The sequence below is a fragment of the Coregonus clupeaformis genome, unplaced genomic scaffold (assembly GCF_020615455.1).
Source record: "Coregonus clupeaformis isolate EN_2021a unplaced genomic scaffold, ASM2061545v1 scaf0015, whole genome shotgun sequence".
Lineage (NCBI taxonomy): Eukaryota > Metazoa > Chordata > Actinopteri > Salmoniformes > Salmonidae > Coregonus > Coregonus clupeaformis.
The window spans coordinates 464,252-487,500 of record NW_025533470.1 but is presented as its reverse complement, the minus strand read 5'-3'; the positions used below and the strand labels follow the sequence as shown (position 1 = coordinate 487,500).

Sequence of the window (23,249 nt, the reverse complement as noted above, 5' to 3'; positions counted from 1 at the left end):
CAGGTGAGCTGTTACCTGTGGGTTCAATCTATACCAGGTGAGCTGTTACCTGTGGGTTCAATCTATACCAGGTGAGCTGTTACCTGTGGGTTCAATCTATACCAGGTGAGCTGTTACCTGTGGGTTCAATCTATACCAGGTGAGCTGTTACCTGTGGGTTCAATCTATACCAGGTGAGCTGTTACCTGTGGGTTCAATCTATACCAGGTGAGCTGTTACCTGTGGGTTCAATCTATACCAGGTGAGCTGTTACCTGTGGGTTCAATCTATACCAGGTGAGCTGTTACCTGTGGGTTCAATCTATACCAGGTGAGCTGTTACCTGTGGGTTCAATCTATACCAGGTGAGCTGTTACCTGTGGGTTCAATCTATACCAGGTGAGCTGTTACCTGTGGGTCCAGTCTGTTTTTTTATTTTATTTTATTTCACCTTTATTTAACCAGGTAAGCCAGTTGAGAACAAGTTCTCATTTACAACTGCGACCTGGCCAAGATAAAGCAAAGCAGTGCAATAAAAAACAACACAGAGTTACATATGGGGTAAAACAAAACATAAAGTCAAAAATACAACAGAAAATATATATACAGTGTGTGCAAATGAAGCAAGTTATGGAGGTAAGGCAATAAATAGGCTATAGTGCAGAATAATTACAATAGTATTAACACTGGAATGCTAGATGTGCAAGAGATTATGTGCAAATAGAGATACTGGGGTGCAAAAGAGCAAAATAAATAACAATATAGGGATGAGGTAGTTGGGTGGGCTAATTTCAGATGGGCTGTGTACAGGTGCAGTGATCGGTAAGGTGCTCTGACAACTGATGCTTAAAGTTATTGAGGGAGATAAGAGTCTCCAGCTTCAGAGATTTTTGCAATTCGTTCCAGTCATTGGCAGCAGAGAACTGGAAGGAATGGCGGCCAAAGGAGGTGTTGGCTTTGGGAATGACCAGCGAGATATACCTGCTGGAGCGCAGACTACGGGTGGGTGCTGCTATGGTGACCAATGAGCTAAGATAAGGCGGGGATTTGCCTAGCAGTGATTTATAGATGGCCTGGAGCCAGTGGGTTTGACGACCGAACATGTAGTGAGGACCAGCCAACAAGAGCGTACAGGTCACAGTGGTGGGTAGTGTATGGGGCTTTGGAGACAAAACGGATGGCACTGTGATAGACTACATCCAATTTGCTGAGTAGAGTGTTGGAGGCTATTTTGTAAATGACATCGCCGAAGTCAAGGATCGGTAGGATAGTCAGTTTTACGAGGGCATGTTTGGCAGCATGAGTGAAGGAGGCTTTGTTGCGAAATAGGAAGCCGATTCTAGATTTAACTTTGGATTGGAGATTCTTTATGTGAGTCTGGAAGTTGAGTTTACAGTCTAACCAGACACCTAGGTATTTGTAGTTGTCCACATACTCTAGGTCAGACCCGTCGAGAGTGGTGATTCTAGTCGGGTGGGCGGGTGCCAGCAGCGTTCGATTGAAAAGCATGCATTTAGTTTTACTAGTGTTTAAGAGCAGTTGGAGGCTACTGAAGGATTGTTGTATGGCATTGAAGCTCGTTTGGAGGTTTGTTAACACAGTGTCCAATGAAGGGCCAGATGTATACAAAATGGTGTCGTCTGCGTAGAGGTGGATCTGAGAGTCACCAGCAGCAAGAGCGACATCATTGATATACACGGAGAAAAGTGTCGGCCCAAGAATTGAACCCTGTGGCACCCCCATAGAGACTGCCATAGGTCCAGACAACAGGCCCTCCGATTTGACACACTGAACTCTATCTGAGAAGTAGTTGGTGAACCAGGCGAGGCAGTCATTTGAGAAACCAAGGCTATTTAGTCTGCCAATAAGAATGCGGTGGTTGACAGAGTCGAAAGCCTTGGCCTGTACCAGGTGAGCTGTTACCTGTGGGTCCAGTCTGTACCAGGTGAGCTGTTCGTAGGTGTAGTTGTCAGCGATGCAGCTTAGCGACACCTCCTCCTGCTCCAGAGGTTCCTCAGACGGACCCAGCTCTACACTGAACCCTTCTGGGATAGCTGGGGGAGAGAGGGACAGGATTGTATTTTTTTTGTACTACTACACAAACTATTACTATTACTATTACCAAAATATCAGATAGATTTATTTATGTATATATAGTGCATATTACTGTACAGTACTTTGTATGCTAAACCAAGAGAAGGAAATAAGTTGTAATACTCACTGGTCACATAGAAGTATATCAGCCTTTGGTCTTTACCCACTTTGTTGTCAGCAGAACATTTATACATGACTGATACACTGGCGTTCTGGATCACCAGTCTGCTGACTATCTATAGAGGAGAGGAGAGGAGAGGAGAGGAGAGGAGAGGAGAGGAGAGGAGAGGAGAGTATAAACATATTAACATATAAACGTTCTGGATCACCAGCCTGCTCAATATCTGTAGAGGAAGACATGGCTTTCATACAAAATACACCTGATGTAGAGGGAAAGAAGAAGGGTTCTAAATGTGTATTATGCTTTGAAGTGCTTTTTTACTAGACTAGACAACTGACTGGGTTTTTGTAAGAACTTGATACTTTGAACCATAACCTGGAATCCACACTGAATCTATCCACTAGTATCTACTCTGGATCCTGTTGTCCCGGCTGTCCTGGCTGATTCCATGCTACTCTGGCTCCTGTTGTCCTGGCTGTCCTGGCTGATTCCATGCTACTCTGGCTCCTGTTGTCCTGGCTGTCCTGGCTGACTCCATGCTACTCTGGCTCCTGTTGTCCTGGCTGTCCTGGCTGACTCCATGCTACTCTGGCTCCTGTTGTCCTGGCTGTCCTGGCTGATTCCATGCTACTCTGGCTCCTGTTGTCCTGGCTGTCCTGGCTGACTCCATGCTACTCTGGCTCCTGTTGTCCTGGCTGTCCTGGCTGATTCCATGCTACTCTGGCTCCTGTTGTCCTGGCTGTCCTGGCTGACTCCATGCTACTCTGGCTCCTGTTGTCCTGGCTGTCCTGGCTGACTCCATGCTACTCTGGCTCCTGTTGTCCTGGCTGTCCTGGCTGATTCCATGCTACTATGGCTCCTGTTGTCCTGGTGTGGCTGTGTTTTGATGGTGGATGAGAACACGGTCTCTGTGGAAGTTGACGTGACTCAAATCTTTCCGCTGCCGCGACCGCCACTACCTCACAACAGGAACTGACCTCACAGGTGTGACCCACAACAGGAAGTGTGCTGTGGGGGGGTGTTTATTGCCATTCCCCTCAGGAAGTGTGCTCAGGAAGAGGGTTCAAAATATTTCTGATGTGGAAATGGAACACTTGCCCTCTCTTCTCTCTGATTGACAAATACTGTTACACAGTTCACTGTTTGGGACACTCAGGCAGTGGTGGAAAAAGTACCCAATTGTCAGACTTGAGTAAAAGTATAGATACCTTCATAGAAAGTTACTCAACTCAAGTAAAAGTGAAAGTCTCCCAGTAAAATACTACTTGAGTAAAAGTCTAAAAGTATTTGGTTTTAAATATACTTAAGTATCAAAAGTAAATGTAATTACTAAAATAAACTTAAGTATCAAAAGTATAAATCATTTAAAATTCCTTATATTAATCAAATGTATTTGTCACATGTGGTGAATACAACAGGTGCAGACCTTACAGTGAAATGCTTACTTACAAGCCCTTAATCAACAATGCAGTTTTAAGAAGAATAGATTTAAGAAAATATTTAGTAAATAAACTAAAGTTTAAAAAAAAGTAACACAATAAAATAACAATAACGAGGCTACAGTATATAAAGCGGGTACCGGTACCGAGTCAATGTGCTGGGGAACAGGTTAGTGGAGGTAATTGAGGTAATATGTACATGTAGGTAGTGGTAAAGGGGCAAAGCAGACCGCACCATTTTCTTGTTTTTAAAATGGATGGATAGCCAGGGGCACACTCCAACACTCAGACATTATTTACAAAAGATGCATGTGTGTTTAGTGAGTCCGCCAGATCAGAGGCAGTAGGGATGACCAGGGATGTTCTCTTGATAAGTGGGTGAATTGGACCATTTTCCTGTCCTGCTAAGCATTCGAAACGTAACGAGTACTTTTGGTTGTCAGGGAAAATGTCTGGAGTAAAAAGTATAATATTTTCTTTAGGAATGTAGTGAAGTAAAAGTTGTCAAATATAGAAACAGTAAAGTAAAGTACAGACACCCCAAAAAACTACTTAAGTAGTACTTTAAAGTATTTTTACTTAAGTACTTCACACCACTGCACTTAGGTAAAAATACTGTCACCCAGTTCACTGTTTGGGACACTTGGGTAAAAATATTCCAGTTCAGGGTTAGGGACACTTATATAAAGTGTTGTTTTGCCATCTAGGCTAAGAGACTATCTTCCTGTTCTTTCTCTAAGATACTAAATCTTTACTAAATCATCAATCTTTGATTGTAAATTGGTGTACAATTCAATTTAGAACTGCAAGCAACAAAATAAATCTCCTACCTACTAAATCCTAATTGTAAACTTTATCAAAATGATGTAATAACATGGTCATGATTCAACATTTGGATAACATTTGGATAACATTTGGATAACATTTGTTCTCAGGGAAATGTTGAAATGTTGGTATAGTGAGAAATATCTAACCCTCTGTCTCTCTCTCTGAGATACTTGATCAGAACGATATAATAATATGATAATGTTGTCATGATTAAACATTCAGATAACGTTTGTAGTATTGTTAAATGCTGTAAACTTTTGTGCAGGGAGTGAGAACCAACCTTCTGCCTTCCGTCCACCACCTCGACTGACGTCTCCATGTTCTCTATTTTATTACCGCTGTTCTCTGAGTCCAGGTCCTGCCAGTTCTGACAGTCTGTGATGCGGTCGCTACGCCCCTTACGATCCCTCCGACTCCTACAACACAGAACAGAACAGCATAGTCTTTCACCACGGCCCCTAGCCACCCTATTCCCACTTTTTCCTTTAGTCATTTTTAGCAGACGCTCTTATCCAGAGCGACTTACAGTTCGTGAGTGCAGACATTTTTTTCATACATGAAATGTAGCAGTGTATATTACCCAAAATGTTTGAAACTTACAACCTCAAATGAGACATGAAATTAGAAATACTTTTATGAGTCCTTTTGGGGGAATGCGATGCATGTGTAATGAAGCACTGAAAACAATCAGGTTTCATTACCGATGACTGAGGGCCGTCCCTTTTGATAGCCTGGTGTTACTTTTGAGAAATATACGCTGGTGTCGTGATTGTCATGTGAAATAGGCCGACATTACAGGGGGGTTCTATCGCTTTCATACTATTTTCACAAGTATTGTGGTAAAATGTCAAAACTCTTAATCCAAAACTCAAAACAGATCATCAAAAAGGCTGTTTTTTTACATTTGCTCTTCTGTTTGTATTTTCCCTGTAAACAATGGCTTACTTTTAATATTACCCTAATAAAGTTTGCTGTGTTCCTCTGTGTGTTATGAAGATGTCTCTGAGATGCTGTGTTCCTCTGTGTGTTATGAAGATGTCTCTGAGATGCTGTGTTCCTCTGTGTGTTATGAAGATATATATATATAAAGATGTCTCTGAGATGCTGTGTTCCTCTGTGTGTTATGAAGATGTCTCTGAGATGCTGTGTTCCTCTGTGTGTTATGAAGATGTCTCTGAGATGCTGTGTTCCTCTGTGTGTTATGAAGATGTCTCTGAGATGCTGTGTTCCTCTGTGTGTTATTAAGATGTCTCTGAGATGCTGTGTTCCTCTGTGTGTTATGAAGATGTCTCTGAGATGCTGTGTTCCTCTGTGTGTTATGAAGAAGTCTCTGAGATGCTGTGTTCCTCTGTGTGTTATTAAGATGTCTCTGAGATGCTGTGTTCCTCTGTGTGTTATGAAGATGTCTCTGAGATGCTGTGTTCCTCTGTGTGTTATGAAAATGTCTCTGAGATGCTGTGTTCCTCTGTGTGTTATGAAGATGTCTCTGAGATGCTGTGTTCCTCTGTGTGTTATGAAGATGTCTCTGAGATGCTGTGTTCCTCTGTGTGTTATTAAGATGTCTCTGAGATGCTGTGTTCCTCTGTGTGTTATGAAGATGTCTCTGAGATGCTGTGTTCCCTCTGTGTGTTATGAAGAAGTCTCTGAGATGCTGTGTTCCTCTGTGTGTTATTAAGATGTCTCTGAGATGCTGTGTTCCTCTGTGTGTTATGAAGATGTCTCTGAGATGCTGTGTACCTCTGTGTGTTATGAAAATGTATCTGAGATGCTGTGTTCCTCTGTGTGTTATGAAGATGTCTCTGAGATGCTGTGTTCCTCTGTGTGTTATGAAGATGTCTCTGAGATGCTGTGTTCCTCTGTGTTTTATTAAGATGTCTCTGAGATGCTGTGTTCCTCTGTGTTTTATTAAGATGTCTCTGAGATGCTGTGTTCCTCTGAGTGTTATTAAGATGTCTCTGAGATGCTGTGTTCCTCTGTGTGTTATGAAGATGTCTCTGAGATGCTGTGTTCCTCTGTGTGTTATGAAGATGTCTCTGAGATGCTGTGTTCCTCTGTGTGTTATGAAGATGTCTCTGAGATGCTGTGTTCCTCTGTGTGTTATTAAGATGTCTCTGAGATGCTGTGTTCCTCTGTGTGTTATGAAGATGTCTCTGAGATGCTGTGTTCCTCTGTGTGTTATGAAGAAGTCTCTGAGATGCTGTGTTCCTCTGTGTGTTATTAAGATGTCTCTGAGATGCTGTGTTCCTCTGTGTGTTATGAAGATGTCTCTGAGATGCTGTGTACCTCTGTGTGTTATGAAAATGTATCTGAGATGCTGTGTTCCTCTGTGTGTTATGAAGATGTCTCTGAGATGCTGTGTTCCTCTGTGTGTTATGAAGATGTCTCTGAGATGCTGTGTTCCTCTGTGTTTTATTAAGATGTCTCTGAGATGCTGTGTTCCTCTGTGTTTTATTAAGATGTCTCTGAGATGCTGTGTTCCTCTGAGTGTTATTAAGATGTCTCTGAGATGCTGTGTTCCTCTGTGTGTTATGAAGATGTCTCTGAGATGCTGTGTTCCTCTGTGTGTTATTAAGATGTCTCTGAGATGCTGTGTTCCTCTGTGTGTTATGAAGATGTCTCTGAGATGCTGTGTTCCTCTGTGTGTTATGAAGATGTCTCTGAGTGTGTTATGAAGATGTCTCTGAGATGCTGTGTTCCTCTGTGTGTTATGAAGATGTCTCTGAGATGCTGTGTTCCTCTGTGTTTTATTAAGATGTCTCTGAGATGCTGTGTTCCTCTGTGTTTTATTAAGATGTCTCTGAGATGCTGTGTTCCTCTGTGTGTTATGAAGATGTCTCTGAGATGCTGTGTTCCTCTGTGTGTTAAGATGTCTCTGAGATGCTGTGTTCCTCTGTGTGTTATGAAGATGTCTCTGAGATGCTGTGTTCCTCTGTGTGTTATGAAGATGTCTCTGAGATGCTGTGTTCCTCTGTGTGTTATGAAGATGTCTCTGAGATGCTGTGTTCCTCTGTGTTTTATTAAGATGTCTCTGAGATGCTGTGTTCCTCTGTGTGTTATGAAGATGTCTCTGAGATGCTGTGTTCCTCTGTGTTTTATTAAGATGTCTCTGAGATGCTGTGTTCCTCTGTGTGTCACACCCGTCGCTATGAACGCTCCCCTCCTGAGTGCCCCCTCCTGATCGCCCCCCGAACGCCCCCCTCCTGATCGCCCCCGAGCGCCCCCTCTTGATCGCCTCCCCCCTCCTGATCGCCCCCCTCCTGATCGCCCCCCGAACGCCCCCCTCTTGATCGCCCTCCCCCCTCCTGATCGCGTGCGCACCACGTCTATTTCTATGGACACAAGCACTGTTCATGACACAAACTGTTCCCACCCCTCTGGTTGGTGGAGTGAATCTAGCAGGGTTAAAGCTTAGTGAGTGTGTATCTGGTTGGTGGAGTGAATCTAGCAGGGTTAAAGCTTAGTGAGTGTGTATCTGGTTGGTGGAGTGAATCTAGCAGGGTTAAAGCTTAGTGAGTGTGTATCTGGTTGGTGGAGTGAATCTAGCAGGGTTAAAGCTTAGTGAGTGTGTATCTGGTTGGTGGAGTGAATCTAGCAGGGTTAAAGCTTAGTGAGTGTGTATCTGGTTGGTGGAGTGAATCTAGCAGGGTTAAAGCTTAGTGAGTGTGTATCTGGTTGGTGGAGTGAATCTAGCAGGGTTAAAGCTTAGTGAGTGTGTATCTGGTTGGTGGAGTGAATCTAGCAGGGTTAAAGCTTAGTGAGTGTGTATCTGGTTGGTGGAGTGAATCTAGCAGGGTTAAAGCTTAGTGAGTGTGTATCTGGTTGGTGGAGTGAATCTAGCAGGGTTAAAGCTTAGTGAGTGTGTATCTGGTTGGTGGAGTGAATCTAGCAGGGTTAAAGCTTAGTGAGTGTGTATCTGGTTGGTGGAGTGAATCTAGCAGGGTTAAAGCTTAGTGAGTGTGTATCTGGTTGGTGGAGTGAATCTAGCAGGGTTAAAGCTTAGTGAGTGTGTATCTGGTTGGTGGAGTGAATCTAGCAGGGTTAAAGCTTAGTGAGTGTGTATCTGGTTGGTGGAGTGAATCTAGCAGGGTTAAAGCTTAGTGAGTGTGTATCTGGTTGGTGGAGTGAATCTAGCAGGGTTAAAGCTTAGTGAGTGTGTATCTGGTTGGTGGAGTGAATCTAGCAGGGTTAAAGCTTAGTGAGTGTGTATCTGGTTGGTGGAGTGAATCTAGCAGGGTTAAAGCTTAGTGAGTGTGTATCTGGTTGGTGGAGTGAATCTAGCAGGGTTAAAGCTTAGTGAGTGTGTATCTGGTTGGTGGAGTGAATCTAGCAGGGTTAAAGCTTAGTGAGTGTGTATCTGGTTGGTGGAGTGAATCTAGCAGGGTTAAAGCTTAGTGAGTGTGTATCTGGTTGGTGGAGTGAATCTAGCAGGGTTAAAGCTTAGTGAGTGTGTATCTGGTTGGTGGAGTGAATCTAGCAGGGTTAAAGCTTAGTGAGTGTGTATCTGGTTGGTGGAGTGAATCTAGCAGGGTTAAAGCTTAGTGAGTGTGTATCTGGTTGGTGGAGTGAATCTAGCAGGGTTAAAGCTTAGTGAGTGTGTATCTGGTTGGTGGAGTGAATCTAGCAGGGTTAAAGCTTAGTGAGTGTGTATCTGGTTGGTGGAGTGAATCTAGCAGGGTTAAAGCTTAGTGAGTGTGTATCTGGTTGGTGGAGTGAATCTAGCAGGGTTAAAGCTTAGTGAGTGTGTATCTGGTTGGTGGAGTGAATCTAGCAGGGTTAAAGCTTAGTGAGTGTGTATCTGGTTGGTGGAGTGAATCTAGCAGGGTTAAAGCTTAGTGAGTGTGTATCTGGTTGGTGGAGTGAATCTAGCAGGGTTAAAGCTTAGTGAGTGTGTATCTGGTTGGTGGAGTGAATCTAGCAGGGTTAAAGCTTAGTGAGTGTGTATCTGGTTGGTGGAGTGAATCTAGCAGGGTTAAAGCTTAGTGAGTGTGTATCTGGTTGGTGGAGTGAATCTAGCAGGGTTAAAGCTTAGTGAGTGTGTATCTGGTTGGTGGAGTGAATCTAGCAGGGTTAAAGCTTAGTGAGTGTGTATCTGGTTGGTGGAGTGAATCTAGCAGGGTTAAAGCTTAGTGAGTGTGTATCTGGTTGGTGGAGTGAATCTAGCAGGGTTAAAGCTTAGTGAGTGTGTATCTGGTTGGTGGAGTGAATCTAGCAGGGTTAAAGCTTAGTGAGTGTGTATCTGGTTGGTGGAGTGAATCTAGCAGGGTTAAAGCTTAGTGAGTGTGTATCTGGTTGGTGGAGTGAATCTAGCAGGGTTAAAGCTTAGTGAGTGTGTATCTGGTTGGTGGAGTGAATCTAGCAGGGTTAAAGCTTAGTGAGTGTGTATCTGGTTGGTGGAGTGAATCTAGCAGGGTTAAAGCTTAGTGAGTGTGTATCTGGTTGGTGGAGTGAATCTAGCAGGGTTAAAGCTTAGTGAGTGTGTATCTGGTTGGTGGAGTGAATCTAGCAGGGTTAAAGCTTAGTGAGTGTGTATCTGGTTGGTGGAGTGAATCTAGCAGGGTTAAAGCTTAGTGAGTGTGTATCTGGTTGGTGGAGTGAATCTAGCAGGGTTAAAGCTTAGTGAGTGTGTATCTGGTTGGTGGAGTGAATCTAGCAGGGTTAAAGCTTAGTGAGTGTGTATCTGGTTGGTGGAGTGAATCTAGCAGGGTTAAAGCTTAGTGAGTGTGTATCTGGTTGGTGGAGTGAATCTAGCAGGGTTAAAGCTTAGTGAGTGTGTATCTGGTTGGTGGAGTGAATCTAGCAGGGTTAAAGCTTAGTGAGTGTGTATCTGGTTGGTGGAGTGAATCTAGCAGGGTTAAAGCTTAGTGAGTGTGTATCTGGTTGGTGGAGTGAATCTAGCAGGGTTAAAGCTTAGTGAGTGTGTATCTGGTTGGTGGAGTGAATCTAGCAGGGTTAAAGCTTAGTGAGTGTGTATCTGGTTGGTGGAGTGAATCTAGCAGGGTTAAAGCTTAGTGAGTGTGTATCTGGTTGGTGGAGTGAATCTAGCAGGGTTAAAGCTTAGTGAGTGTGTATCTGGTTGGTGGAGTGAATCTAGCAGGGTTAAAGCTTAGTGAGTGTGTATCTGGTTGGTGGAGTGAATCTAGCAGGGTTAAAGCTTAGTGAGTGTGTATCTGGTTGGTGGAGTGAATCTAGCAGGGTTAAAGCTTAGTGAGTGTGTATCTGGTTGGTGGAGTGAATCTAGCAGGGTTAAAGCTTAGTGAGTGTGTATCTGGTTGGTGGAGTGAATCTAGCAGGGTTAAAGCTTAGTGAGTGTGTATCTGGTTGGTGGAGTGAATCTAGCAGGGTTAAAGCTTAGTGAGTGTGTATCTGGTTGGTGGAGTGAATCTAGCAGGGTTAAAGCTTAGTGAGTGTGTATCTGGTTGGTGGAGTGAATCTAGCAGGGTTAAAGCTTAGTGAGTGTGTATCTGGTTGGTGGAGTGAATCTAGCAGGGTTAAAGCTTAGTGAGTGTGTATCTGGTTGGTGGAGTGAATCTAGCAGGGTTAAAGCTTAGTGAGTGTGTATCTGGTTGGTGGAGTGAATCTAGCAGGGTTAAAGCTTAGTGAGTGTGTATCTGGTTGGTGGAGTGAATCTAGCAGGGTTAAAGCTTAGTGAGTGTGTATCTGGTTGGTGGAGTGAATCTAGCAGGGTTAAAGCTTAGTGAGTGTGTATCTGGTTGGTGGAGTGAATCTAGCAGGGTTAAAGCTTAGTGAGTGTGTATCTGGTTGGTGGAGTGAATCTAGCAGGGTTAAAGCTTAGTGAGTGTGTATCTGGTTGGTGGAGTGAATCTAGCAGGGTTAAAGCTTAGTGAGTGTGTATCTGGTTGGTGGAGTGAATCTAGCAGGGTTAAAGCTTAGTGAGTGTGTATCTGGTTGGTGGAGTGAATCTAGCAGGGTTAAAGCTTAGTGAGTGTGTATCTGGTTGGTGGAGTGAATCTAGCAGGGTTAAAGCTTAGTGAGTGTGTATCTGGTTGGTGGAGTGAATCTAGCAGGGTTAAAGCTTAGTGAGTGTGTATCTGGTTGGTGGAGTGAATCTAGCAGGGTTAAAGCTTAGTGAGTGTGTATCTGGTTGGTGGAGTGAATCTAGCAGGGTTAAAGCTTAGTGAGTGTGTATCTGGTTGGTGGAGTGAATCTAGCAGGGTTAAAGCTTAGTGAGTGTGTATCTGGTTGGTGGAGTGAATCTAGCAGGGTTAAAGCTTAGTGAGTGTGTATCTGGTTGGTGGAGTGAATCTAGCAGGGTTAAAGCTTAGTGAGTGTGTATCTGGTTGGTGGAGTGAATCTAGCAGGGTTAAAGCTTAGTGAGTGTGTATCTGGTTGGTGGAGTGAATCTAGCAGGGTTAAAGCTTAGTGAGTGTGTATCTGGTTGGTGGAGTGAATCTAGCAGGGTTAAAGCTTAGTGAGTGTGTATCTGGTTGGTGGAGTGAATCTAGCAGGGTTAAAGCTTAGTGAGTGTGTATCTGGTTGGTGGAGTGAATCTAGCAGGGTTAAAGCTTAGTGAGTGTGTATCTGGTTGGTGGAGTGAATCTAGCAGGGTTAAAGCTTAGTGAGTGTGTATCTGGTTGGTGGAGTGAATCTAGCAGGGTTAAAGCTTAGTGAGTGTGTATCTGGTTGGTGGAGTGAATCTAGCAGGGTTAAAAGCTTAGTGAGTGTGTATCTGGTTGGTGGAGTGAATCTAGCAGGGTTAAAGCTTAGTGAGTGTGTATCTGGTTGGTGGAGTGAATCTAGCAGGGTTAAAGCTTAGTGAGTGTGTATCTGGTTGGTGGAGTGAATCTAGCAGGGTTAAAGCTTAGTGAGTGTGTATCTGGTTGGTGGAGTGAATCTAGCAGGGTTAAAGCTTAGTGAGTGTGTATCTGGTTGGTGGAGTGAATCTAGCAGGGTTAAAGCTTAGTGAGTGTGTATCTGGTTGGTGGAGTGAATCTAGCAGGGTTAAAGCTTAGTGAGTGTGTATCTGGTTGGTGGAGTGAATCTAGCAGGGTTAAAGCTTAGTGAGTGTGTATCTGGTTGGTGGAGTGAATCTAGCAGGGTTAAAGCTTAGTGAGTGTGTATCTGGTTGGTGGAGTGAATCTAGCAGGGTTAAAGCTTAGTGAGTGTGTATCTGGTTGGTGGAGTGAATCTAGCAGGGTTAAAGCTTAGTGAGTGTGTATCTGGTTGGTGGAGTGAATCTAGCAGGGTTAAAGCTTAGTGAGTGTGTATCTGGTTGGTGGAGTGAATCTAGCAGGGTTAAAGCTTAGTGAGTGTGTATCTGGTTGGTGGAGTGAATCTAGCAGGGTTAAAGCTTAGTGAGTGTGTATCTGGTTGGTGGAGTGAATCTAGCAGGGTTAAAGCTTAGTGAGTGTGTATCTGGTTGGTGGAGTGAATCTAGCAGGGTTAAAGCTTAGTGAGTGTGTATCTGGTTGGTGGAGTGAATCTAGCAGGGTTAAAGCTTAGTGAGTGTGTATCTGGTTGGTGGAGTGAATCTAGCAGGGTTAAAGCTTAGTGAGTGTGTATCTGGTTGGTGGAGTGAATCTAGCAGGGTTAAAGCTTAGTGAGTGTGTATCTGGTTGGTGGAGTGAATCTAGCAGGGTTAAAGCTTAGTGAGTGTGTATCTGGTTGGTGGAGTGAATCTAGCAGGGTTAAAGCTTAGTGAGGTGTATCTGGTTGGTGGAGTGAATCTAGCAGGGTTAAAGCTTAGTGAGTGTGTATCTGGTTGGTGGAGTGAATCTAGCAGGGTTAAAGCTTAGTGAGTGTGTATCTGGTTGGTGGAGTGAATCTAGCAGGGTTAAAGCTTAGTGAGTGTGTATCTGGTTGGTGGAGTGAATCTAGCAGGGTTAAAGCTTAGTGAGTGTGTATCTGGTTGGTGGAGTGAATCTAGCAGGGTTAAAGCTTAGTGAGTGTGTATCTGGTTGGTGGAGTGAATCTAGCAGGGTTAAAGCTTAGTGAGTGTGTATCTGGTTGGTGGAGTGAATCTAGCAGGGTTAAAGCTTAGTGAGTGTGTATCTGGTTGGTGGAGTGAATCTAGCAGGGTTAAAGCTTAGTGAGTGTGTATCTGGTTGGTGGAGTGAATCTAGCAGGGTTAAAGCTTAGTGAGTGTGTATCTGGTTGGTGGAGTGAATCTAGCAGGGTTAAAGCTTAGTGAGTGTGTATCTGGTTGGTGGAGTGAATCTAGCAGGGTTAAAGCTTAGTGAGTGTGTATCTGGTTGGTGGAGTGAATCTAGCAGGGTTAAAGCTTAGTGAGTGTGTATCTGGTTGGTGGAGTGAATCTAGCAGGGTTAAAGCTTAGTGAGTGTGTATCTGGTTGGTGGAGTGAATCTAGCAGGGTTAAAGCTTAGTGAGTGTGTATCTGGTTGGTGGAGTGAATCTAGCAGGGTTAAAGCTTAGTGAGTGTGTATCTGGTTGGTGGAGTGAATCTAGCAGGGTTAAAGCTTAGTGAGTGTGTATCTGGTTGGTGGAGTGAATCTAGCAGGGTTAAAGCTTAGTGAGTGTGTATCTGGTTGGTGGAGTGAATCTAGCAGGGTTAAAGCTTAGTGAGTGTGTATCTGGTTGGTGGAGTGAATCTAGCAGGGTTAAAGCTTAGTGAGTGTGTATCTGGTTGGTGGAGTGAATCTAGCAGGGTTAAAGCTTAGTGAGTGTGTATCTGGTTGGTGGAGTGAATCTAGCAGGGTTAAAGCTTAGTGAGTGTGTATCTGGTTGGTGGAGTGAATCTAGCAGGGTTAAAGCTTAGTGAGTGTGTATCTGGTTGGTGGAGTGAATCTAGCAGGGTTAAAGCTTAGTGAGTGTGTATCTGGTTGGTGGAGTGAATCTAGCAGGGTTAAAGCTTAGTGAGTGTGTATCTGGTTGGTGGAGTGAATCTAGCAGGGTTAAAGCTTAGTGAGTGTGTATCTGGTTGGTGGAGTGAATCTAGCAGGGTTAAAGCTTAGTGAGTGTGTATCTGGTTGGTGGAGTGAATCTAGCAGGGTTAAAGCTTAGTGAGTGTGTATCTGGTTGGTGGAGTGAATCTAGCAGGGTTAAAGCTTAGTGAGTGTGTATCTGGTTGGTGGAGTGAATCTAGCAGGGTTAAAGCTTAGTGAGTGTGTATCTGGTTGGTGGAGTGAATCTAGCAGGGTTAAAGCTTAGTGAGTGTGTATCTGGTTGGTGGAGTGAATCTAGCAGGGTTAAAGCTTAGTGAGTGTGTATCTGGTTGGTGGAGTGAATCTAGCAGGGTTAAAGCTTAGTGAGTGTGTATCTGGTTGGTGGAGTGAATCTAGCAGGGTTAAAGCTTAGTGAGTGTGTATCTGGTTGGTGGAGTGAATCTAGCAGGGTTAAAGCTTAGTGAGTGTGTATCTGGTTGGTGGAGTGAATCTAGCAGGGTTAAAGCTTAGTGAGTGTGTATCTGGTTGGTGGAGTGAATCTAGCAGGGTTAAAGCTTAGTGAGTGTGTATCTGGTTGGTGGAGTGAATCTAGCAGGGTTAAAGCTTAGTGAGTGTGTATCTGGTTGGTGGAGTGAATCTAGCAGGGTTAAAGCTTAGTGAGTGTGTATCTGGTTGGTGGAGTGAATCTAGCAGGGTTAAAGCTTAGTGAGTGTGTATCTGGTTGGTGGAGTGAATCTAGCAGGGTTAAAGCTTAGTGAGTGTGTATCTGGTTGGTGGAGTGAATCTAGCAGGGTTAAAGCTTAGTGAGTGTGTATCTGTGTGTATCAGAGTCAGAGGATGTGTGATGCTACGCTGCCCTCTGTGCCTCCATGCATCCTGTTGTTAGTTAGTCCACACATCACTCCTCTCCTCACACACACCTAGAAATACCCCCGGGCACACACACACACACACACACAGAAACACACAGAAACACACACACACACATTAGCAGCCTAATCTCGCTGTACACGAAGAAAGAAAAAACTGTCACCAAATGGTTTAATACGCAACTACAAAACTACACCTTACCTTACAGGTGTGGGTGTGTCTTACAAGTGTGGGTGTGTCTTACAGGTGTGGGTGTGTCTTACAAGTGTGGGTGTGTCTTACAGGTGTGGGTGTGTCTTACAGGTGTGTTTGTCTTACAGGTGTGGGTGTGTCTTACAAGTGTGGATGTGTCTTACAGGTGTGGGTGTGTCTTACAGGTGTGTGGGTGTGTCTTATAGGTGTGGGTGTGTCTTACAGGTGTGTGGGTGTGTCTTACAGGTGTGGGTGTGTCTTACAGGTGTGTGGGTGTGTCTTATAGGTGTGGGTGTGTCTTATAGGTGTGGGTGTGTCTTACAGGTGTGGGTGTGTCTTACAGGTGTGTGTTTGTCTTACAGGCGTGGGGTGCTGTTGAGGCCACAGGGGCTCCATGCCCTCCACTGCCAGGTGATGTTGGGGGCGGGGCGTCCGTACCCTGTACAGGTGAGGGTCTGTCTGCTGCCATGGCGATATGGGTTAGAGGGGGCCGCTATTTCCTTCTCATGGATCTGAGGGGGAACTGAGGGTGGGGGGTAGAGCGACGGGGGAGGAGGGGAGAGAGGGGGAAGGTAGAGCGATGGGGGGAGGAGGGAGAGAGGGGGAAGGTAGAGCGATGGGGAGGAGGGGAAGGTAGAGCGATGGGGGAGGAGGGGGAGAGAGGGGGAAGGTAGAGCGATGGGGGAGGAGGGGGAGAGAGGGGGAAGGTAGAGTGATGGGGGAGGAGGGGGAGAGAGGGGGAAGGTAGAGCGATGGGGGAGGAGGGGGAGAGAGGGGAAGGTAGAGTGATGGGGAGGAGGGGAGAGAGGGGAAGGTAGAGCGACGGGGAGGAGGGGAGAGAGGGGGAAGGTAGAGCGACGGGGAGGAGGGAGAGAGGGGGAAGGTAGAGCGATGGGGAGGAGGGGAAGGTAGAGTGATGGGGAGGAGGGGAGAGAGGGGGAAGGTAGAGTGATGGGGAGGAGGGGGAGAGAGGGGGAAGGTAGAGTGATGGGGGAGGAGGGGGAGAGGGGGAAGGTAGAGTGATGGGGGAGGGGAGAGAGGGGGAAGGTAGAGTGATGGGGGAGGAGGGGGAGAGAGGGGGAAGGTAGAGCGATGGGGGAGGAGGGGGAGAGAGGGAAGGTAGAGCGATGGGGGAGGAGGGGAGAGAGGGGGAAGGTAGAGTGACGGGGAGGAGGGGGAGAGAGGGGGAAGGTAGAGCGATGGGGGGAGGGGAAGGTAGAGTGATGGGGAGGAGGGAGAGAGGGGGAAGGTAGAGCGATGGGGGAGGAGGGGGAGAGGGGAAGGTGGAGCGATGGGGAGGAGGGGGAGAGGGGGAAGGTAGAGTGACGGGGGAGGAGGGGGAGAGGGGGAAGGTAGAGTGATGGGGGAGGAGGGGGAGAGGAGGGGAAGGTAGAGTGATGGGGAGGAGGGGGAGAGAGGGGGAAGGTAGAGTGATGGGGGAGGAGGGGGAGAGAGGGGGAAGGTAGAGCGATGGGGGAGGAGGGAGATAGGGGGAAGGTAGAGTGACGGGGAGGAGGAGGGAGAGGGGGAAGGTAGAGCGATGGGGGAGGCGGGGGAGAGAGGGGGAGGTAGAGCGATGGGGGAGGAGGGGAGAGAGGGGGAAGGTAGAGCGATTGGGGAGGAGGGGGAGAGAGGGAGAAGGTAGAGTGACGGGGAGGAGGGAGAAGGTAGAGTGACGGGGAGGAGGGGGAGAGAGGGGGAAGGTAGAGCGACGGGGGAGAGAGGGAGAAGGTAGAGCGATGGGGAGGAGGGGGAGAGAGGGGGAAGGTAGAAAAATGGGGAGGAGGGGAGAGAGGGGAAGGTAGAGCGATGGGGGAGAGAGGGGGAAGGTAGAGCGATGGGGGGAGGGGGGAGAGGGGGGAAGGTAGAGCGATGGGGGAGGAGGGGGAGAGAGGGGGAAGGTAGAGCGATGGGGGAGGTGGGGGAGAGAGGGGGAAGGTAGAGCGATGGGGAGGAGGGGGAAGGTAGATCGATGGGGGAGGAGGGGGAGAGAGGGGAAGGTAGAGCGATGGGGGAGAGAGGGGGAAGGTAGAGCGATGGGGGAGAGTGTAATCAGAGTATCAGACCTTGGTCAAATAAATACATATAATATTTACAACTTCTTGATTTAGCTTGAAGCTTGAACTTTTTGGCAAAATAAATCAAACTCAGTTCAACTACCCCGCTGAGAGTGTGTGTGTTCAACTACACCGCTGAGAGTGTGTGTGTGTTTAACTACACCGCTGAGAGTGTGTGTGTTCAACTACACCGCTGAGAGTGTGTTTAACTACACCGCTGAGAGTGTGTGTGTGTTCAACTACACCGCTGAGAGTGTGTTTAACTACACCGCTGAGAGTGTGTGTGTGTTCAACTACACCGCTGAGAGTGTGTTTAACTACACCGCTGAGAGTGTGTGTGTTTAACTACACCGCTGAGAGTGTGTTTAACTACACCGCTGAGAGTGTGTTTAACTACACCGCTGAGAGTGTGTGTTCAACTACACCGCTGAGAGTGTGTTTAACTACACCGCTGAGAGTGTGTTTAACTACACCGCTGAGAGTGTGTTTAACTACACCGCTGAGAGTGTGTTTAACTACACCGCTGAGAGTGTGTTCAACTACACCGCTGAGAGTGTGTGTTCAACTACACTGCTGAGAGTGTGTTCAACTACACCGCTGAGAGTGTGTGTTCAACTACACCGCTGAGAGTGTGTTTAACTACACCGCTGAGAGTGTGTTTAACTACACCGCTGAGAGTGTGTTTAACTACACCGCTGAGAGTGTGTTTAACTACACCGCTGAGAGTGTGTTTAACTACACCGCTGAGAGTGTGTTCAACTACACCGCTGAGAGTGTGTGTGTGTTCAACTACACCGCTGAGAGTGTGTTTAACTACACCGCTGAGAGTGTGTGTGTTTAACTACACCGCTGAGAGTGTGTTTAACTACACCGCTGAGAGTGTGTTTAACTACACCGCTGAGAGTGTGTGTTCAACTACACCGCTGAGAGTGTGTTTAACTACACCGCTGAGAGTGTGTTTAACTACACCGCTGAGAGTGTGTTTAACTACACCGCTGAGAGTGTGTTTAACTACACCGCTGAGAGTGTGTTCAACTACACCGCTGAGAGTGTGTTCAACTACACCGCTGAGAGTGTGTGTTCAACTACACTGCTGAGAGTGTGTTCAACTACACCGCTGAGAGTGTGTGTTCAACTACACCGCTGAGAGTGTGTTTAACTACACCGCTGAGAGTGTGTTTAACTACACCGCTGAGAGTGTGTTTAACTACACCGCTGAGAGTGTGTTTAACTACACCGCTGAGAGTGTGTTTAACTACACCGCTGAGAGTGTGTTCAACTACACCGCTGAGAGTGTGTTTAACTACACCGCTGAGAGTGTGTTCAACTACACCGCTGAGAGTGTGTTCAACTACACCGCTGAGAGTGTGTTCAACTACACCGCTGAGAGTGTGTTCAACTACACCGCTGAGAGTGTGTTTAACTACACCGCTGAGAGTGTGTGTTCAACTACACCGCTGAGAGTGTGTTTAACTACACCGCTGAGAGTGTGTTTAACTACACCGCTGAGAGTGTGTTTAACTACACCGCTGAGAGTGTGTTTAACTACACCGCTGAGTGTGTGTTCAACTACACCGCTGAGTGTGTGTTCAACTACACCGCTGAGTGTGTGTTCAACTACACCGCTGAGTGTGTGTTTAACTACACCGCTGAGAGTGTGTTTAACTACACCGCTGAGAGTGTGTTTAACTACACCGCTGAGAGTGTGTTTAACTACACCGCTGAGAGTGTGTTTAACTACACCGCTGAGAGTGTGTTCAACTACACCGCTGAGAGTGTGTTCAACTACACCGCTGAGAGTGTGTTTAACTACACCGCTGAGAGTGTGTTCAACTACACCGCTGAGAGTGTGTTCAACTACACCGCTGAGAGTGTGTTCAACTACACCGCTGAGAGTGTGTGTTCAACTACACCGCTGAGAGTGTGTTCAACTACACCGCTGAGAGTGTGTGTTCAACTACACCGCTGAGAGTGTGTTTAACTACACCGCTGAGAGTGTGTTTAACTACACCGCTGAGAGTGTGTTTAACTACACCGCTGAGAGTGTGTTTAACTACACCGCTGAGAGTGTGTTCAACTACACCGCTGAGAGTGTGTGTTCAACTACACTGCTGAGAGTGTGTTCAACTACACCGCTGAGAGTGTGTGTTCAACTACACCGCTGAGAGTGTGTTTAACTACACCGCTGAGAGTGTGTTTAACTACACCGCTGAGAGTGTGTTTAACTACACCGCTGAGAGTGTGTTTAACTACACCGCTGAGAGTGTGTTTAACTACACCGCTGAGAGTGTGTTCAACTACACCGCTGAGAGTGTGTTTAACTACACCGCTGAGAGTGTGTTCAACTACACCGCTGAGAGTGTGTTCAACTACACCGCTGAGAGTGTGTTCAACTACACCGCTGAGAGTGTGTTTAACTACACCCGCTGAGAGTGTGTTCAACTACACCGCTGAGAGTGTGTTTAACTACACCGCTGAGAGTGTGTTTAACTACACCGCTGAGAGTGTGTTTAACTACACCGCTGAGAGTGTGTTCAACTACACCGCTGAGAGTGTGTTCAACTACACCGCTGAGAGTGTGTTTAACTACACCGCTGAGAGTGTGTTCAACTACACCGCTGAGAGTGTGTTCAACTACACCGCTGAGAGTGTGTTCAACTACACCGCTGAGAGTGTGTGTTCAACTACACCGCTGAGAGTGTGTTCAACTACACCGCTGAGAGTGTGTGTTCAACTACACCACTGAGAGTGTGTTTAACTACACCGCTGAGAGTGTGTTTAACTACACCGCTGAGAGTGTGTTTAACTACACCGCTGAGAGTGTGACGGTGATCCTCCTATGCAGCAGGTGCTGTTGTTTATTTGTAAATGTTTCTTGTTATTAGTTTATTTCTCTATTTGTTACCCTTGACGATGAGTGTGATGGTGATGGCGATAGTTACCGCTGATGATGAGTGTGATGGTGATGGTGATAGTTACTGTTGACGATGAGTGTGATGGTGATGGTTACAGTTGACAATGAGTGTGATGGTTATGGTGATGTTTACCGTTGAGGATGAGGGTGATGGTTATGGTGATGGTTACAGTTGATGATGAGTGTGATGGTTATGGCGATGGTTACCGTTGACGATGAGTGTGATGGTGAGTCTCCTTTCCAGCAGGGCGGCGGTGTTCTTGAGGAGGACGGTGTAGTTCCCAGCATCCTCAGGGTGAACGTCTCTGATCTCTAAGGCATGGCGCTGATGGAGACGCATCCTGTTGAACTCTGGACGACGGCTGATCAACTTATCACCTTTATACCTGAGAGAAGATTCAAACAAAAAGGAATACAAAGTTGAACTTGATGTCAAATCAAATCAAATCAAATCAAATTTTATTGGTCACATGTGCCGAATACAACAAGTGCAGACATTACAGTGAAATGCTTACTTACAGCCCTTAACCAACAGTGCGTTTATTTTAAACAAAAAAAGTAAGAATAAAACAACAACAAAAAAAAGTGTTGAGAAAAACAAAGAGCAGAAGTAAAATAAAGTGACAGTAGGGAGGCTATATATACAGGGGGGTAACGGTGCAGAGTCAATGTGCGGGGGCACCGGCTAGTTGAGGTAGTTGAGGTAATATGTACATGTGGGTAGAGTTAAAGTGACTATGCATAAATACTTAACAGAGTAGCAGCAGCGTAAAAAGGATGGGGTGGGGGGCAGTGCAAATAGTCCGGGTAGCCATGATTAGCTGTTCAGGAGTCTTATGGCTTGTGGGTAGAAGCTGTTGAGAAGTCTTTTGGACCTAGACTTGGCACTCCGGTACCGCTTGCCGTGCGGTAGCAGAGAGAACAGTCTATGACTAGGGTGGCTGGAGTCTTTGACAATTTTGAGGGCCTTCCTCTGACACCGCCTGGTATAGAGGTCTTGGATGGCAGGGAGCTTTGCCCCAGTGATGTACTGGGCCGTACGCACTACCCTCTGTAGTGCCTTGCGGTCAGAGGCCAAGCAGTTGCCATACCAGGCGGTGATGCAACCAGTCAGGATGCTCTCGATGGTGCAGCTGTAGAATTTTTTGAGGATCTGAGGACCCATGCCAAATCTTTTTAGTCTCCTGAGGGGGAATAGGCTTTGTCGTGCCCTCTTCACGACTGTCTTGGTGTGCTTGGACCATGATAGTTCGTTGGTGATGTGGACACCAAGGAACTTGAAGCTCTCAACCTGTTCCACTACAGCCCCGTCGATGAGAATGGGGCGTGCTCAGTCCTCTTTTTTTCCTGTAGTCCACAATCATCTCCTTTGTCTTGGTCACGTTGAGGGAGAGGTTGTTGTCCTGGCACCACACGGCCAGATCTCTGACCTCCTCCCTATAGGCTGTCTCATCGTTGTCGGTGATCAGGCCTACCACTGTTGTGTCGTCGGCAAACTTAATGATGGTGTTGGAGTCGTGCCTGGCCATGCAGTCATGGGTGAACAGAGAGTACAGGAGGGGACTGAGCACGCACCCCTGAGGGGCCCCCGTGTTGAGGATCAGTGTGGCAGATGTGTTGTTACCTACCCTTACCACCTGGGGGCGGCCCGTCAGGAAGTCCAGGATCCAGTTGCAGAGGGAGGTGTTTAGTCCCAGGATCCTTAGCTTAGTGATGAGCTTAGAGGGCACTATGGTGTTGAATGCTGAGCTGTAGTCAATGAATAGCATTCTCACGTAGGTGTTCCTCTTGTCCAGGTGGGAAAGGGCAGTGTGGAGTGCGATAGAGATTGCATCATCTGTGGATCTGTTGGGGCGGTATGCAAATTGGAGTGGGTCTAGGGTTTCTGGGATTATACTGTTGATGTGAGCCATGACCAGTCTTTCAAAGCACTTCATGGCTACAGACGTCAGTGCCGCGGGTCGGTAGTCATTTAGGCAGGTTATCTTAGAGTTCTTGGGCACGGGGACTATGGTGGTCTGCTTGAAACATGTTGGTATTACAGACTCGGTCAGGGACATGTTGAAAATGTCAGTGAAGACACTTGCCAGTTGGTCAGCACATGCTCGGAGTACACGCCCTGGTAATCCGTCTGGCCCAGCGGCCTTGTGAATGTTGACTTGCTTAAAAGTCTTACTCACATCGGCTACGGAGAGCGTGATCACATAGTCGTCCGGAACAGCTGGTGCTCTCATGCATGCTTCAGTGTTGCTTGCCTCGAAGCGAGCATAGAAGTGGTTTAGCTCGTCTGGTAGGCTTGTGTCACTGGGCAGCTCGCGGCTGTGCTTCCCTTTGTAGTCTGTAATAGTTTTCCAAGCCCTGCCACATCCGACGAGCGTCAGAGCCAGTGTAGTATGATTCAATCTTAGACCTGTATTGACTCTTTGCCTGTTTGATGGTTCGTCGGAGGTCATAGCGGGATTTCTTATAAGCTTCCGGGTTAGAGTCCCGTTCCTTGAAAGCGGCAGCTCTACCCTTTAGCTCAGTGCGGATGTTGCCTGTAATCCATGGCTTCTGGTTGGGGTATGTACGTACGGTCACTGTGGGGACGACATCATCGATGCACTTATTGATGAAGCCAGTGACTGATGTGGTGTACTCCTCAATGCTGTCTGAAGAATCCCGGAACATGTTCCAGTCTGTGCTAGCAAAACAGTCCTGTAGCTTGGCATCTGCGTCATCTGACCACTTTTTTATTAACCGAATCACTGGTGCTTCCTGCTTCAGTTTTTGCTTATAAGCAGGAATCAGGAGGATAGAGTTATGGTCAGATTTGCCAAATGGAGGGCGAGGGAGAGCTTTGTATGCGTCTCTGTGTGTGGAGTAAAGGTGGTCTAGAGTTTTTTCCCTCTGGTTG

The 23,249-nt window shown here is 46.6% G+C and overlaps 1 protein-coding gene across 1 annotated transcript in view; it reads right to left on the bottom strand.

Annotated features, from left to right (window-relative positions):
* Positions 1-23,249, bottom strand: part of LOC121556107 (vascular endothelial growth factor receptor 3-like) — a 137,847-nt gene that overhangs the window by 36,245 nt on the left and 78,353 nt on the right. Inside the window, exons 9-13 of the mRNA XM_045212453.1 lie at positions 20,561-20,739; positions 15,743-15,905; positions 4,741-4,876; positions 2,200-2,308; positions 1,902-2,032 (exon numbers count right to left, since the gene is read on the bottom strand). Coding sequence (XP_045068388.1) covers positions 1,902-2,032; positions 2,200-2,308; positions 4,741-4,876; positions 15,743-15,905; positions 20,561-20,739 — 718 coding nt within the window. The remainder of the gene's footprint in view (positions 1-1,901; positions 2,033-2,199; positions 2,309-4,740; positions 4,877-15,742; positions 15,906-20,560; positions 20,740-23,249) is intronic.